The sequence below is a fragment of the Trichechus manatus genome, unplaced genomic scaffold, assembly GCF_000243295.1.
Source record: "Trichechus manatus latirostris isolate Lorelei unplaced genomic scaffold, TriManLat1.0 scaffold00079, whole genome shotgun sequence".
NCBI classification, from domain to species: domain Eukaryota; kingdom Metazoa; phylum Chordata; class Mammalia; order Sirenia; family Trichechidae; genus Trichechus; species Trichechus manatus.
Genome location: NW_004444015.1, coordinates 873867 through 886246, shown reverse-complemented (window position 1 = coordinate 886246; position 12380 = coordinate 873867). Strand labels below are relative to the sequence as shown.

General features: G+C 41.9%; 1 protein-coding gene across 1 annotated transcript in view; it reads left to right on the top strand.

Moving 5' to 3' along the window:
- Window positions 1–12380, top strand: part of AFF2 (ALF transcription elongation factor 2) — a 543144-nt gene that overhangs the window by 179974 nt on the left and 350790 nt on the right. Inside the window, exon 3 of the mRNA XM_023735455.1 lies at window positions 5788–6648. Within this exon, the coding sequence (XP_023591223.1) occupies window positions 5788–6648 (861 nt within the window). The remainder of the gene's footprint in view (window positions 1–5787; window positions 6649–12380) is intronic.

The following is a 12380-nucleotide window of genomic DNA, read 5'->3' as shown; positions in this document are numbered from 1 at the left end:
CCTGGGAGATCACTGGGGATTATGCCTCCTCCCTCCCCATATTAGGATCCTAGAACTGCTGTGTACCTCCAAAGGCTTCCCAGACCAGGACTGGTATGGACACCCTTGGAGTATCTGGACATCGTAGTGGCCACAGAAGTTCTAGAGCTGGCTCATGGTCTACTGGTAGAGACTGGGGCATCCCTCAACTCTTCCCTAGGGTTGGAGTGAGGATGCTTATTAAATTAAAAATCAAAATTCCTGGCGGTGGATCAGGGTTGGCAGAAAATTTCTTGCTATTTTAAAGTCTAAAACATGAGCTGATCAAGTGGCCAATAGCATCAGTGGTTTGTAAACTAGCCATGAGCACCAGTGCTTAGGATTCTAATCCCACTGCACTTTCCTGGCAGAAAGGAGAAATGGTGCTCTCTCATGTTCCTGGCTGATTTTCTTTCTCTTCTTTGCATCTCCTCTACCAGTCCTGGAGTGAAATGAACGTTGACCCCTCCCAGATGTGGTTGTTGGTGGAAAGCTTTCTCTGGAACTGCTAGTGTAGCTTTTAGCTTTCAAATCTGAGTTGGTGCTATGCTACTGAGAAGGATATCTTAGAAGGTTCTTGAAAAATCTGAAGTCTTTTGACCTGTCTAGAGTTGTGTGGAAAGATCGAGTCGGGTGAGGAACTGGCATATATCAAAGGCCTACTGTGTGCCAGGTACTGTGTGAGGGCTTTATACATGTGCTCATTTAGTCCTTCCAGCAACTTTATGGACTATGCATTTTCCCAATGTTTGCCATGAGGAATTTGAGGCTCTGTGAGGTGAGGTGGCTTGTTTGCAGCTTCACATCCTAGTAAGTGGTAAATATAGACATTGAATCCAGTTCCCTGTGATTCCCTATCTGTAACAGGAAGCTGTTTACCCTCTAACAGGAAGTCAGAAGACTTGATAAGCGTACCTGCTGCATGACTTTGGGAAAGAAACTTCATTTCTCTGACCCTCTCTGAAGTGAAGACTAGCACCTAATAATAATCATAATAAACATTTGATAGCTCTTCACAGCTCAACAAGAGTGAGGAAACTGAGGCACAGAGAGGTTAAATGGCTTACCCAAGGTCATTAGAGTTGGGACGGATAGAGGACAGATTGAGGCCGGAGCCGCTCGGCTGACTCACATGGTTGTTGTATGGAACAAATGAAACAACCTGAGAGACCTTGCTTTGAAATCTGGGAAGTGCTATACAAATTCAAGGTATTATCATTATTATAATTAGATTAAAGAAAGAGCCGGCAATTTATAGTTGAGGGAGATTAACTGTAAAAATATTAGAGTTGGGGAGAAAACAAATAACTAAATCACATACTTTAACCACAATAAAATAAAAGGAAAAAAAATGAGCCTCAAAACTTAAATTATTTGGCTACTTTTATTAAAAAGATATACTACAGTACCCTAGCCTGCTAGGAAATTAGTCTTTCAACGAAATTATACTGCTGATTTGTAGACAGCATTAGAAGCGAGCTGAGGGAAGCTTGCATTTCCTGAAGTAATGAAGGGGTGCTGTTCGTCATGAGCCACAAACCCGACATGTCATTTGTGCCTGAAAAGACTGGGAAAATGCATTTCCTTGATGATAGAGAAATTGTGATTACTTAGAAAATAACAGCTACAGAGGTTCCATTTAAGGAACCAACCAATTATCTAGAACGGAAAGTAAAGAATTGGCCAAACTGAAGGAAGCTTATAATTGATTGAAATGACGAAATTTCATTTCTGCCCATGTTTATAATGTTTGATCGAGATTGCCAAGAATACCTTGCTCCTTAATAGGATTACTGAGACTCTGGAGAGTAAAAAAGACCATTTTGTGTGAATCAGAAGTTGCTATGGTGTATAATGAGAGTACATTGTGTAGGTGTGTGTAAATGTATTTCAGGTCCCGTTGGGGTTTCTATCCAGTGGATCTCATATCTACATCTTGAGAAATTTAAAAACTGGTTGACAGTTACCCACCTCCAGTGATGGGAAGGCAGTGATTTACTCTGGCAACCTGGACTGGACTGTTAATTATTTGGGGATTGTTAAATGGTGGACTTTTTGAGGCTGTGTAACCGTGTGTCCTCCATGACTAACCCTGCCTCCTGAGTGTTTTGAATTTGCCAGTATTCGTTTTAAGAAGGACCATGGTTTAAGTCCTACTGGTAGCCACAGCATGTCTGTTACGCAAATCATATGGCTCTTCCTTCAATCAGCAACTCAGAAAGTGTCGCCAGTGACCTCAACCTTGAACTGTCTGCTATGCAGTTCCTGTCACAAGTCCCTCTGAGACAATTGCTCTATGAGGAAGTTAGCCTAAGAGAATTGACCTCTCTCCATCCCTCCAGGTCATCAAAGCTCCACTCCTATGTCGGGCACACACAAGCTACACACCTGGATCTTATTAGCCCAGCCCCCTCGCTTCACATGCAGGCATGCCTTCACCGAGTTGCGTTTGCAATGTAATGCTCTAGCTTTTTAGTCATCGTAAGGAAAAGCCATGGGAAGAACAGCTTTGCATCTTCTATAAAATTGGTGCTGAAAAACATTTTCATTTTTTTGCTCAAAGGTCCTTGTAAATAAACCAATGAGAGGAATTCCTTTTCGAATTTTAGCATCAGGCAACCATTTATCTCACGTAAGGAATTAGGATATGCTTCCTTCCATCAGACAAAGGGAATTCTATAACTTGAGAGGTTTTACTTTTTGCCTGAGCTACCAGGAAGCTCAAACTTCATACTAACCAAGTTAGCTTGACATTTATTTTTGTACTTTTTCCTCTAAGCTAGTACAAATCCATATATATATGTATACACACACACACGCACGCACAGGATGTGAATTATAATTTAGTTCTGTTCCATTCAGCAACCAATTATTCAGCACTTAATATACATTAGACATGATGCTAAGTCTTGGGGCTATAAAGATAAATAAAAGATAGCCAATGCCCTTTAAGAGCTCACAGTCTTAAAGAGGAAAATAAATTGTACCTGTAGTATAAACTATGTAGTAGAAGGTGGATTTTCTAGAAGTATTCAGAAAACTTTCAATTTACCATTTAATTGTATTCATGTAGACACAGTTGTAGACATTGGCCTGTTTATAAATTCTCTTAATTTTAAGCATATTTTAAAGCCTAGAGGTGGAAAAAATTCTAAGCATGCATCAGAAACCCAGCTCATTATAACAGTAAACATACATGAAGAACCCTTAACACCTAACCCAGCTTCTCTCCAGTAAGGATAAGATAAACATGTCCCTCGGGTTTACTTCTGGAACAGGAATAGGACTGTGGCTAGCTTGCCTGTGAGCAAATGGGCCTTGAGGTCTTGGGCCCTAAGGAAGTTGGCCGTAGAGAGCACAAACCAGATAGCAAGATGGCAGTGTTTCAATTGGGAAATGAAATGATGGTGTTTCCTTCCCCTTGTTAGGGCAGACGCTTGAAGATAGGTAGATATCGGCGTTCATGAGGCAGACATCTGGCCATCGGGGCAAACTGTTTGAGGGGCCAGAACCACCCTGCAAGTATTTAAAGATTGCGTCAAATTCCTGCTGGGCCCTGTGCACAATAGACTCTCCTTGTTTTAAATTTAAGGACTGAACAGAGAGACTGGCGTTGGCTGCTACCCAAATGGTTCATTGTGTAACTCAGCTGCAGGAACCCGCTATGTACAATGAGTTTATTCTTGATTTAGCTAAAAATGTGAATTCTGTCATTAAAAATGACCAACGTAGGGATTTTTAGAGAATAAAAGTGATTTCTCCCCATCTATATCTATTAAATATGTCTTTCAAATGTGCTCCTGAAAACAGAGTGATTATTCAGCTGAGGATTATAAGGAATGTTAATTGTTTAATCATGGCTTCAACACCAAGGTTACATATGATATAATATAAGATATTCCTGCGAATAAGCAAACTAAAATTGACAGATATTTATTTGATTTCTAACATCCCCCACCCCCACAGAACCTCCTGAGTATATATTTAGCATACTTAGAAATGCATGTTTCTCTCAAAACTGCCTTCATTTCTTTGGAGTCTCTTATATGATTTAACACAAGGTATGAGTTGAATAGTTTATACAGTATATGGAGCTCATGCTAATCCCGAGGCCAGGGTTTCCAGTTTGCTTCTGTCTGATTGTTTTTTCTTAGTATCCTTTGCTGGCTCTTCGTCTCCCAGTCTCTTAAATGTTGGTGTTCCCCAGGGTTCTCTCCTGAGCTTGATCTTCTCATTCTACATTTTCTTTCCCTGGGTGATTCCATCCATTTCCAGCACTTCACCCTCCATCTATCTGTACACTGATCACTTTTCCATCTTCCTATGCAGAGAACAGCACACCGCCACACAACTCAAGTTTAGGTACCAGACTGGAATAGGTATACTTCCTGTGTACACCAGGAGACTAGGCTATGTAGACTAGGTTATGAGAAGTATTAGATGTTACACATCTGTCTTCCTTGGAGAATAGCCAAGTAGGGAGGTGGTTACCTCCTCCTGTGCATGGGGACTGTGCCTATGGTTCCTTAGACATGAAGGCCACTTAAGGTGAGTGTCTTCCCCGGCCCTGCTGCCAGATGGCTCCTTAGGTGCCAGGAGCCTTCTTTCATTGCAACATCTTGGGTCAGGATAGTGCAGCGGAGGCACAAAGAAGTCCTTTACCCTTCTGAATTCAGCAACCTGTTTTGCTAACATCTATGGCATGTAACGTGAATAACAAAACTCACTTCTGAAGATGAAACTGAGCTTTCATCAAAGTCATTTCCAAGTATACAGCTACCCACCGTTTTTTAGTTACGAAAGCTGTGCTTTCTATATTGTAAAACTCAGGCAGGAGCCCAGTTCTTTTAAAAACAATCAGAGCCATTTTAACAGGATTAGTATATCCTACAGGGAATGGGGAAGCTGTTAATGTTGATCGTACATAGAATAATTTTGTTGTATCTAAATCTACACATTAGGCCAATATCACTCTGAAAATAGGACTTTGTCTTTGTTTACTTAAGCAACAGCTTAAATTCTTGAATAAATTTTTCTAAACCACTGAAAAGACCCAAGAGAGCTTGGGTCACTGTTGGTGACCAATTGCACCATTTCAAAGTAAATGAGTATGAATCATCAATAGGCAAACACAATTGCCCCCAGAATATGTAGGCAGACACCGATAATTTATACGGTTCTTTGAGTAAAAGGAATTAGATTCGCTTTAGTCATAAGTTAGCTCAATTAGATGTTGTTTAATTCCATGCCTTTTCTAAATGTAATGCAGCCATGATAGTACAATTTAACTGACTTTCTTATTCAATGGGCTAAGCCTTTTGCATGGTATAATGTCGTTCCAAGGGCTGATGCATCAAGAATATGTATAAGTTGAACATTCCATTATAATTCTAATGATCAGTAGGCAGACATTATTAATCACCATGTAGAATGTAACAGTTCAGCTCATCTGACATCAGATAAGTTATTTCGCTAATAAAATTCATAAGCAACATCATTTAAAACTTTCTCCCAATGAGCATGTTTAAGGACAGGCCAGGGAGTATGCGAACACTAATCATACCAGCTCATTCCAAAGAGGCTCTTTCAATAGCGTTTTTGATACTTTTTCCCTTACCGAGCCCGTAGTATGAAATTATATAACGGTATGACAATTTTAAAGAACGCTATATGCTAGCCTACTTAGGGCATCTGTTGGAAACATTAACATTAGGAAACACAAACCTATTCATTGTCTCTCCTCCCACCCCCATCTTTTTGTTATTTTAGACAAACAAAGGTGATGCACTTGCCAACCGAGTCCAGAACACGCTGGGAAACTATGATGAAATGAAGGATTTGCTAACTAACCATTCTAATCAGAACCATCTAGTGGGAATCCCAAAGAATTCTGTGCCCCAGACTCCCATCAACAAAAACGAACCAAGCTTTTTTCCAGAACAAAAGAACCGAATGATCCCCCCTCACCAGGATAATACCCAGCCCTCAGCACCGATGCCTCCACCTTCTGTCGTGATACTGAATTCAACTCTAATACACAGCAACAGAAAATCTAAGCCCGACTGGCCACGAGATAGTCCTAACCCCAGCACGGTACCAGCAAGCCAGGCAAGTAATCAGCCAAGCAAGATGCAATCTTCTACACAGGACCAGCCCCAAGCCAGACTGGAAGATTTCTTTGTGTACCCAGCTGAACAGCCCCAGATTGGAGCAGTTGAAGATTCAAACCCATCCGCAAAGGAAGACAGTAACCCCAAATCCAATGGAGAGGAACCTTTCAAAGAAATCTTTCAGTCCAACTCTCCAGGAGAATCTGAATTTACAGTGCAAGCGCCTGGGTCTCCCCTAGTTGCCTCATCTTTATTAGCTCCCAGCAGTGGCCTTTCGGTTCAAAACTTCCCACCAGGGCTTTACTGCAAACCAAGCATGGGGCAGCAAAAGCCAACCGCGTATGTACGACCCATGGATGGCCAGGACCAGGCACCAGACATCTCGCCGACACTGAAGCCTTCAATCGAATTCGAGAACAGCTTTGGAAATCTGTCATTCGGATCACTCTTGGACGGAAAGCCCAGTGCAGCCAGTACAAAGGCTAAACTGCCAAAGTTCACGATTCTTCAAACAAGTGAAGTAAGTAACGTTTAAAGTTTTGTTTTGCTTCTTTTTTTGAAATAATTCACTGCTTTAACCACTCTAATCAAGTATTCGCAAGCAGCTTATTTACCTTAGTGAGCCATATATGAGCCTCTTCAAGGTCAGTGTCTGATTCTCGATCCTCCGTCACTGTGACATGACTGATTAATACACAGCAGATACAGTGAAATCTCAATAATGTGGAATGACCAAAGACAAGGTCAGTCTGAGTGAATGAAAAATTGGAGTTACAAAAAAGTTTCAGAAAATGCATTTGTAGTAATGTTACGTACAAATTGTTATCATTTTTAGGTTCTGATTTGTGATAAGTAGTATGAGGTTCATGAAAAGATTGAGTCATCATAGGCCTTCGTTAGCCAGTGGCATATCATAAACATATAACACAGAAGTTCCTTAAAGTTCAAGAATATACAAGTGTGATTTGCTGGAACTAGAAGTGGAAGGCGTTCTTAAGAATCTTAGTTTCTTGAGTACTTGCAGGGCTATCCCTTGGCAAGATGTTATGCTATCTTCTGTACTGCTCAGACTTCCCTTCTGCATCACCTTCTTCCACAGGTACCTACGTAGCCCTCTTACACTACCCTGACCCCTCCTGTCAAAACAAAAGTCATTTCGATCAACCAAACTCCCACTGGGTTTAGAATGACTAAATGTCCTACCCATCTCGGGAGTCATTGCCTTGTAAAAGAAGCCCAGAGGGATCAAAGCCTCTCCCGAAGGAATGAATCACTAATGATTGGATTCCGGGCCTGGTGGCCCCTGGGTGGGGGACAGGTATGGGTCTGCCCCTCAGATACCACCATGTAAGTGGCTGCCTACTGCACCTCAAGCGCTTGACTGGAAGAAGCCACTGCCTTTAGATTGGATTCCAGTTACTGGTTGACTAAAGGCTTGGAAAGACACAGAGGAAGAAAGTAGGTTGAAATTCTTGCTCAGTAGGAATCTGAATTTTTGCAGATTCAAAGTTAGCGGTGTCTGAATTAGAGAAGTCTGACCATGTGTGCCCTCTGGCTCTTCTCCCCTTATTCATACTCGCAGATGCGGTGGTTTCAGAGGACAATGGGAACTCAAAGGAAGGGAAGACTGGGGCTGTTGGTTGTATTTCCTGAACGTATGTTTTTTTAATATTGTTTCATTTTGGAGGCAGTTTTGCTTTGTGTATCGTTATTCATCAAGTCTTGTCAAGCTTCCTTCCTAAGAATCTCTCAAGCCTGTCACTTCTTTTCCATCCTCACTGCCTTAGAACCAACTGGGAGCCTCTCTCGGATGGACTGCTGTGACAGCCCCTCCTCACTGGTCTCCCTCCCTCTAGTCCACCTCTCTTCCAAACCATCCTCCATACAGGCAGATCTGACCATGTCACTCCCTGCTTTTAAGTCTTCAGTGCCTTCTTACCGCTTCCAGGGGAAAGTCCAAATGTCTCAGTCCAGCATATGATGCTCTTTCTTCTCTGATCTCATTCTCCCTTTCCGGCCTCATATTTCACCACTTCTTCATACCCAGATTCAGTCCCAGCCACATGGAACTGCCTGTTGGGTCCCCATCATGCCATGCTTTATCACGCTTCCTTGCTTTTGTGCCTGCTGTCCCTCAACCTAGAATGTCTTTCCCTGCCCTCTCTTGGCTTCCTGGTGAAGTCCTGTTTCTCCTTCAAGTCTGCTTAGTTGTCCCTTTCTCTGTGAAAGCTTGCCTGATTCCACCAGGCTTAATTACCAGCTGCTTCCTCTGGGCTTCTCTAGTGCTTTGTATACACCTTGACTGGCACCTATTTTGTTGTGTGGTAGTTATTCCTTTACATGTCTGTCTTCTCTACTAGGCTGTGTGCTCCTTGAGGGCAAGGACCATGCCTTTTTCTTTTCTGTATCCCAAGCGCCTAGCAAATGCCTGGCACACAGCAGATACTCAGTAAATATTTGTTGAATGAATGACTGTCAAAAATGGTTACATGATTACATTTTCTAACCATGATGTTAATCAAATAACATGAACAACAGTAAACGATTGATAGGAAATCCATCCTCAGTTATCTTTCTTTCCTAGCACTCTGTCTGCCTGTATCTTACCTTGCTCTCCTACTGCACAGTCATTGAGAAATCCTCATTTCAACTGGATGACTTAATGCGGGGATTTAATACTTGAAAACCAAGACACCCGCAGTGAAGGAGGAGGGTTGTTTGTCATGGGAGGCTGGGATGTCATTCTCGTCCCTTCTCTTTCCCTGGGATCAGCTGTTGTTCCCTCTCAGGACTGCTCTGCAAATAGCACTGCCCCACAAAGCCGTCTGCCAGCCTGTTTCCCTACCTTGCTAGTGGAGTGACAGGTCACAGCCCCGGTGAGATCCACTCCCTGGTAATCCTCTCTTGTGCATTCACAAAATGGCTGACCCAGATTCAGAAATGACTTCATGCTTTCGCTTGATGCTCCAGTACAACAGTGAGAGGTGCATTTTTAGAGGGTCTGAGCTGTCATCAGCGCTGGAGGTGATTATCCAAGGAGCAGCTTGTGTGCGTGCAGCCTTTGGTGACGGTGCAAATAGACGTCGGTGGAGCCTTGCATGAAAAATGGGTCAGATGTTATAAAGTTAGCATAGGAAATCAGTGAAGAAACTATTTCTTTTAAAATGTGGGTCTCAAGGAAGGATTTGAAAGAGAGGTAGAGGGAAGCTTAGGGCCCTCGAGTCAGGGGCATATACAGGCTTCAAGGGTAGTGTGGAGACCAAAAATAAAAGGGGAGGAAATGAGAGGTTAGACGGCCCAACAGAGAGCTTAGATGGGTGTCAACGAATATGCGGACATAAATATAGACAGGGTGGAGCACGATGCAGATAACAACCTAATGGAATTTATGCGGCTAAAACTCTGAACAAGTCTGATAATTCATCCTATTAAATCTTGATGCACTTTTCAAAAGCACTTCGCATTAGAGTTCAGCACCAGCTCCTGGCGCCAAGAGTTCCAGCTATTGGGTTCTGGCTCCCTAGGCAGTGTGGCCGTCTTCTAGGAGTGAAAGCATTACTCTGAGAGTTATTATCAAAAAGGTTTGTCCTAAGAGCAATCACAGTATTTCTGTGAGCATTCCCAGCTCTTTCGCTGGCTCTAGTGACAGAGGCTGACATATGTGTTAGCGAAGTGCAGCTCGGTGGGGCGACTGAGAAATGACCAGGAAATAGACAGCATTCTAAGATATACAAATAAGCACATAAGATTATACAAGTGAATCGAACAATCACAAGCCATTACTGCAGTGTAATGTGTACATGCACTCATGTTTATTTCTATGTGTACGCATGCATGCACAGTGAAAGAATTTTCCTTATTTCTTGTCCTTGAAACATTTCCTGGAATCTTAGCATTGCTCTATCAATAATAAGGAGACGTCAAGTCTAACTAACTTTATTGCAAGAGGCTAGCTTTTCAGTTGAGGCTGTTTATTTAAACACATAATTTGTTTGCTTAAAAATGTAATGTTGCAGAATTTATTAACGTTCTAGCAACAAAAAAAGGACTAATGTGTTCTGCAGTTTTGCTTAGAAGAATTTTCTGGGAACTGCATTTATAAACAGTAAAAGACCTATTTACATCAAATGGCATCAGACATGAATGTGTTAATAAACGTAGCTTTATGCAGGATGACAGGCATAAAGATAAACCCATGGATGTTGTTGTTTATTCTTACTTAGGATACAAACCTGCTGGTGCAGATAGCCTTGCATTTTGGTGCAATTTGTTATTAGAATTGTTTGGCAAGTAAATAATCACATGCAAACGGAAGAATCAATGACAAGTATTAAGTGTCTCCATCCTAAGTCAATAAGCTTTTAAAGGAACAATACTAATGTGTGGAGTGTCATTGCCTTAAAGGGCCATTTGCTTTAGATGTTGCTCTTGACTGTCATCTAAGGCTATCTGAGGCTCCCATTGACTCAAAACTAGGAGCCCTCTGGAAAAGTTTAATGGAACCCGTATGAATGACGAGATTTGGCTTTAGCTTATTTTAGTGGTTAGCTTTATCAACCAGCTGAAAAATTATTATTATACATTTGTGACTGTGCCCGTTTTGTTTTATATCCTGTGCAGTGAACACTGTGGGTGTAATTAGTTTTATTTATTATGGAGTAGATAGTAAGCTCAGGTCGCTTGTGCAAGAACTGCAGGGAATGCTGGGAACTCACCACTTGTGTTCTGGATATGCCTGTGCAGTTACACAGAAATGATACAGGCAGTTCCTTCAAAGAACAGAGGACCATCCAGCTGTGTGCAACCCATGCTGAGTATTTTTCACTTGATGTGTATCACGAGTTTATTTTTGTCCGTTCTTATGGAAATAAAATAGTATTCAGTCCAGGGCTGTCAGCGGCCTAATTTCAACACCACCAGGATGAACCTCAGTTCCTCAGTCCTCTGAGATTCCTCATACTTTCAGCAGAGACCTCTTGACGATAGTATTTGTTCCATAGATGTGTAGGGTCTAGAAAACTTTACACTTCTGCCAGTCCATCACTGGTGTTCATATGTTTGCCTTTTGACTGACTCTTCCAGCGACTTGGTCTGGTTGGCATTCTATTCATTTTCTATTCCACACCTCTACATCTCCCCCTAACTTTAGTGGCAACCTAAGCTAAATTAAGTGGCCCCAACTGAGCATCTGAATATGAAGGGAACAGTGAGCCTTGCCTTCTTTGTGGTGGCAATGTCAGAGATGCTAGGAGAGGACTGAATTAAGGTTGTCATAGTTCAATGATCAGGACAAGCGTCCTGGGAGAGGGGAGGCAGGGCATTCCTTACAATAGTAGGGCTGATTTATTAGACATCGACACATAGGGGAAATTGAGGAAGATTTCACAGAGGTAGAACTTGAGATAGGTTTTGAGCTTGACCTTGGAGGCTGGTTGGGGTTACGGTAGGTCCAGAGGGATCTGTATGGCTGTCCATGTGTGTGCATATTGGTGATGAATGGAGTGAATAGCACGTACAAAGAAAGGGAGGTGAGGAAGTACAAGGCAGATTCTGAGGATAGACCAGTTTGTCTAGAGCTGAGGGTTTGTAGGACCAAAGTGAGATAGGGCTTGAGAGCTTTTTGGAGGCCAGATTGTCAAGTGTCTTCAATGCTTTTAGGCAATGTGGCAGCCAGAGTGTGATGCTGAACTTGAAACCTCACTTTCTGTCTGGCTTCATGAGAAACCTGGGAGCTCTTTCGAGCCAGTTGCTCTCACCCATTCAAGCAGTGATTTCTGAGCCCCTGAGTTTGTTCTCTACTTCCTCATAAGAAAGTGTATCTCATTTTTTGCCCAGTAGACATCAGCAGTTCCTCAGCATGCTTTCCCAAGGCTCTTTCTAAAGCAGCGCTGAATGGTTATTCTAAGCCACGCTCTCCTTCCCTCTGCATTTTCTCATTAGCATTAGCCAACATCAGAATAGGTCTTAACTTTGGGTTAAGAAAGAACATAGCAAATGCCTGGTTTGGTTTGTTTTAATTTTTTTCCTCATTTCTTCAAGTACTCTATTTTCTCATATATATATATATGTGTGTGTGTGTGTGTATATATATATTCTTTTCTAAGGCTGTGTGCAAGTGATTCTAACCACTCACATCCTGAAACAAAATCAGAAATTTCAACATTCCATTTTTTAAATGTATCACAGCGTATATATATATATATATATATTTATTTTATTTTTAGTGCATCTGTCTGGGAGTTCTGTGCTCTT